This window comes from Vulpes lagopus, chromosome 10 (genome assembly GCF_018345385.1).
Source record: "Vulpes lagopus strain Blue_001 chromosome 10, ASM1834538v1, whole genome shotgun sequence".
Classification (NCBI taxonomy): domain Eukaryota; kingdom Metazoa; phylum Chordata; class Mammalia; order Carnivora; family Canidae; genus Vulpes; species Vulpes lagopus.
In genome coordinates, this window is record NC_054833.1 from 36,421,897 (window position 1) to 36,425,777 (window position 3,881).

Genomic DNA, 3,881 nt, shown 5'->3' on the forward strand with positions numbered 1-3,881 from the left:
ACTTAGATCAGTAATTCTGTAATTTGTGTTTATTTGTCATCCTTACTGGTAAATCAGGTTCACATTCTTGTTTCTTTCTTTCAGTAGTATGTAAATGGACACTAGATAACTTGTTGGGGTGAGAAGGGATGAGGAGTTCTATGAGAGAGTGAATATGCAGAGTTGGGAAAACACAATAGAAATAAAACTTAGGAGAAGAGAAAATGGAGAGGGAAAGAAGAACCTTTCTGAGTTTTAAATTTTATCACTAAGAAAGTGGTAAATTGGATTAGATATGCCTCATGACCATTAGAGATCTGCATTATTTTTCTGGGACTTTCTGTATTTTGACAATATCCAGCTTATTTAATATACTAGGTAGGAAATTCTAAGGTGCTTAGGCATAGAGTAGGCCTAGAAAACCTCATGTCCTTTATTTTCATATAATCTAAGTGAAGAAAATTACTTTATAAGAATTCCTTCAATTCTTTACTAATACAGGAATAACCAAGACTACATAAGAGTTTCCATCGATGACACTCACCAATTCAATCATTAGTATGGTCATTGCAATCTTATGAGTTTCTAATTACATAAATTCTTTTGGATTTATTAATTGATATTTCTGTGAGGCCTTTTCCTTTTCTACTACTTTTTATTTTAATTGTCATTATTGTTTTTGTATCAGTAAGGACTTGTGGATTTTCATAAACTACCCATTCTGATGTTCAAGATGTCCTAACTTTGTCCAGAAGAAGCTCTTTCCGTTTGACACATTTTTGTAAATTTAGGGAACTTATTTATTCTGTGGAATACTAAAATATTCTAGGCTTATCCTGAATTTTAGGTACCCTCACCATGGAATCTGCCATTTCTCCATGAATTCCTGGTTTCTGTCAGTGGAGTGTGATAGAAACCAAATTATTATAGGATAATAGGCATGAACTTTGTTACTTGGATTTCATTGCTTCTAGGCCCATTTGATGGAAAGAATAAGAATAATCTATTAATCAGATCATGTCATTCTTCTGTTCAAACCCTTCCATGGCTTCCTTCCCATTTCACATGGAGAAACAGTTAGACCTTTCAAACCTGCCTTAAGGCCTGGCAGATTTTGCCTCCTTCCCTTACCATTCCCCTGATACCACCTCTCATGCCTCTGCCCCTTCACCCTCCTTAAACAATGGTTTTGCCTTAACTTTTTTTTTCTCATGGTCATATAGCTTGATTCCCTGCTTCCTTCAGGTTTCTGGTAAATATTAGATTTCTCAGTCTGACCTCCATGTATGAAAGGGCAAGCCTCTCCTCCCTCCAGTCCCAATACCCTCGTCTGCTTTAGTTTATTCCAAAGCACTGATCATTATTGGATATAGTATGTATTTCTTGTCCACTGGTTTATGGGAGCAAAATACTCCTAATGAAGAGAGAATTTTTTTGTCTGTAACATAGTTTCCCAGAAAATACTATTGATGGACTTACTAAATGAGTGAATTTTAATGGTATATTGAGGCTCAGGGATTATTCTGAATGATGGGAGAATAAATAGTGAATAATAAGGGAGTTACCCAAAGGGAAGTCATCTTGAGATCCAACAGAAAGGAGTCAAGGTATGCAGTAAATTGGAAAGATAATATGTAGATTAAAATTATAGTGAAAACTAAAAATGAGAAATCATTTTGTCCCTTTCTGCCATCCCCCACCCAACTGCCACCCCATTTGACACCTCCATAGGACAGGTCTTATTTTTGATGATTCTAACAACAGCTAGAAGTCATATGAAAATACTACTTCTTGTTTCCTAGCAACTAAATTCCCTTCAAATTCTATTAAAGAAATGTCCATTGCTTGTACAACTCTCTTGAGTATTAAAATGTATAAACTGAGGGGATTTACACATTCAACCATTATTAGACAATACAACTTTAAAATAAGTTTGATTAGGAGATTTCAGTTTATTTTTATTTTTTTTATTTTTTTTAATTTTATTTATTTATGATAGGCACACAGTGAGAGAGAGAGAAGCAGAGACATAGGCAGAGGGAGAAGCAGGCTCCATGCACCGGGAGCCTGACGTGGGATTCGATCCTGGGTCTCCAGGATCGCGCCCCGGGCCAAAGGCAGGCGCCAAACCGCTGCGCCACCCAGGGATCCCGAGATTTCAGTTTAGAAGGACAATTTACAGAAAGGAAGGTTTCTGTTGTTTATACATTTAGAGGGTGTAAAAGTGTAGGGTAGGAAGTCTGTTTCTTGAATGGCTAGACTAGACATAGTGAAAGAACACTGGGTGTTGGGAGTAGGTATGGGCACCTAAAGAAGAAATGAGGGTCACCAAAACCAAATCCTTCAGATATTTTACTTTAAGATGGCCCATGTTTCTAAACTAATTGGTTCCTCTTAAAAACAAGAAGAAATAAAACTTCAGATAAGATCTATGTTCAAAGCTGCCATTTCTTTTCAATTAAAAGTGCTGTTTCCTATGCAGACTGAGAAAGTAACCCACTATTTAGGACTTTTTTAAGGGATTCCTTGACATCCTTGTTCCTAAGGCTATAGATAATGGGGTTAAGCATGGGAATCACTGTGGTATAAAACACAGAAGCCACCTTCTCCTGTATTATGTTGCTGGAAGATGGTTTAAAATACATGAAGATGATGGAGCCATAGAAGACCCCAACAGCTGCAAGGTGGGAACTGCAGGTACTGAAAGCTTTGGACCTGCCTTCAGCTGAGTGGATGCATAAGATGCTGGAAAGAATGAAGGCATAAGAGATAAAGATGGCTAAAGCACATGCAAATACATTGAATCCAACCAAAATCATTACCAAGAGTTCCTTGGTGTAGTCTCTTGAACAAGATATATTCAGAAGAGGAAGGATGTCACAGAAGTAATGGCGGATGATATTAGTTCCACAGAAGGATCGACTAGATATGTAGCTGGTGTGGACCAAGGCTCCAATGGCGCCCACTGTATACACACTGGTGACCAGTAGAAAACAGATTCTGTTGGACATGGTGACATTATAGAGCAAGGGGTTACAGATAGCAACATAACGATCATATGCCATTGCTGTCAACATGTAGGAGTCATCAATACCAAAGAAGCAGAAGAAAAAGAGTTGAGCCATGCACTCAGGAAAGGAGGTGAGATTCTTTTCTGAAACAAAGTTCACTAACAGCTTGGGAATTATGACAGTGGAGTAGCAGAGATCTATGAAGGACAGATTACTGAGAAAATAATACATGGGCATATGAAGCTGAGAACTGATTCTGATTAAAAAGATCAAGCCCATATTTCCCACGATGCAGACCATATAGATCAGTAGAAACAGGGCAAAGAGAGGGATCTGGAGTCCAGGCTGGTCTGTGAACCCCTCAAGGATAAACTCAGTAACTGAAGAATTATTTTCTGTATCCATTCTCCCACTTGTGATAGACTGAGGGATTCAGGGTAGAGGTTCTTAATAGACAAACACTGCCATCTGATAGAATTTAGTGATCCAAGATCTGATGAATGAGATAATTTCTAAGTGACACAGAATTTCCAGAAACCAAGAGACTAAAACCTACTGTTAGTTGAAGCCTTTTTCAAGATGTTGATGGTTCATTTGGCTTCAGTTTTCATTTCATTCCGTTTCATTACTCCCACTTTTAGACTCTCCGATAAATGTAAACTAACCCTTGTGTTATTCAGTCACCTTTAGAGAAATGCTTTAGAGATGCCACAGACTTTGCTGGTCTTCAGTCTGCAGCAATCCGTGCTCTCTTCAGATGTCTTGGAGCTTAACCTTTCTCTTGCTGGCATCCCTTGGATTTCCCCTTTGTGGCTTTGGCATCTTCAGTTTGCTCATTCAGTCTTGGACCCCAGTCTCACAGAGCTTTGGTTTCCTCCAATTTCCATCTTC

The 3,881-nt window shown here is 38.2% G+C and overlaps 1 protein-coding gene across 1 annotated transcript; it reads right to left on the reverse strand.

The window, feature by feature from the left end:
• Window positions 1-2,453: 2,453 nt before the first annotated feature.
• Window positions 2,454-3,404, reverse strand: LOC121500869 (olfactory receptor 8D1-like). The gene has a single exon (XM_041772982.1). It carries the CDS (start codon window positions 3,393-3,395, stop codon window positions 2,454-2,456), a length of 942 nt encoding a protein of 313 aa, XP_041628916.1. The 5' UTR covers window positions 3,396-3,404.
• Between the last annotated feature and the right edge of the window lie 477 nt (window positions 3,405-3,881).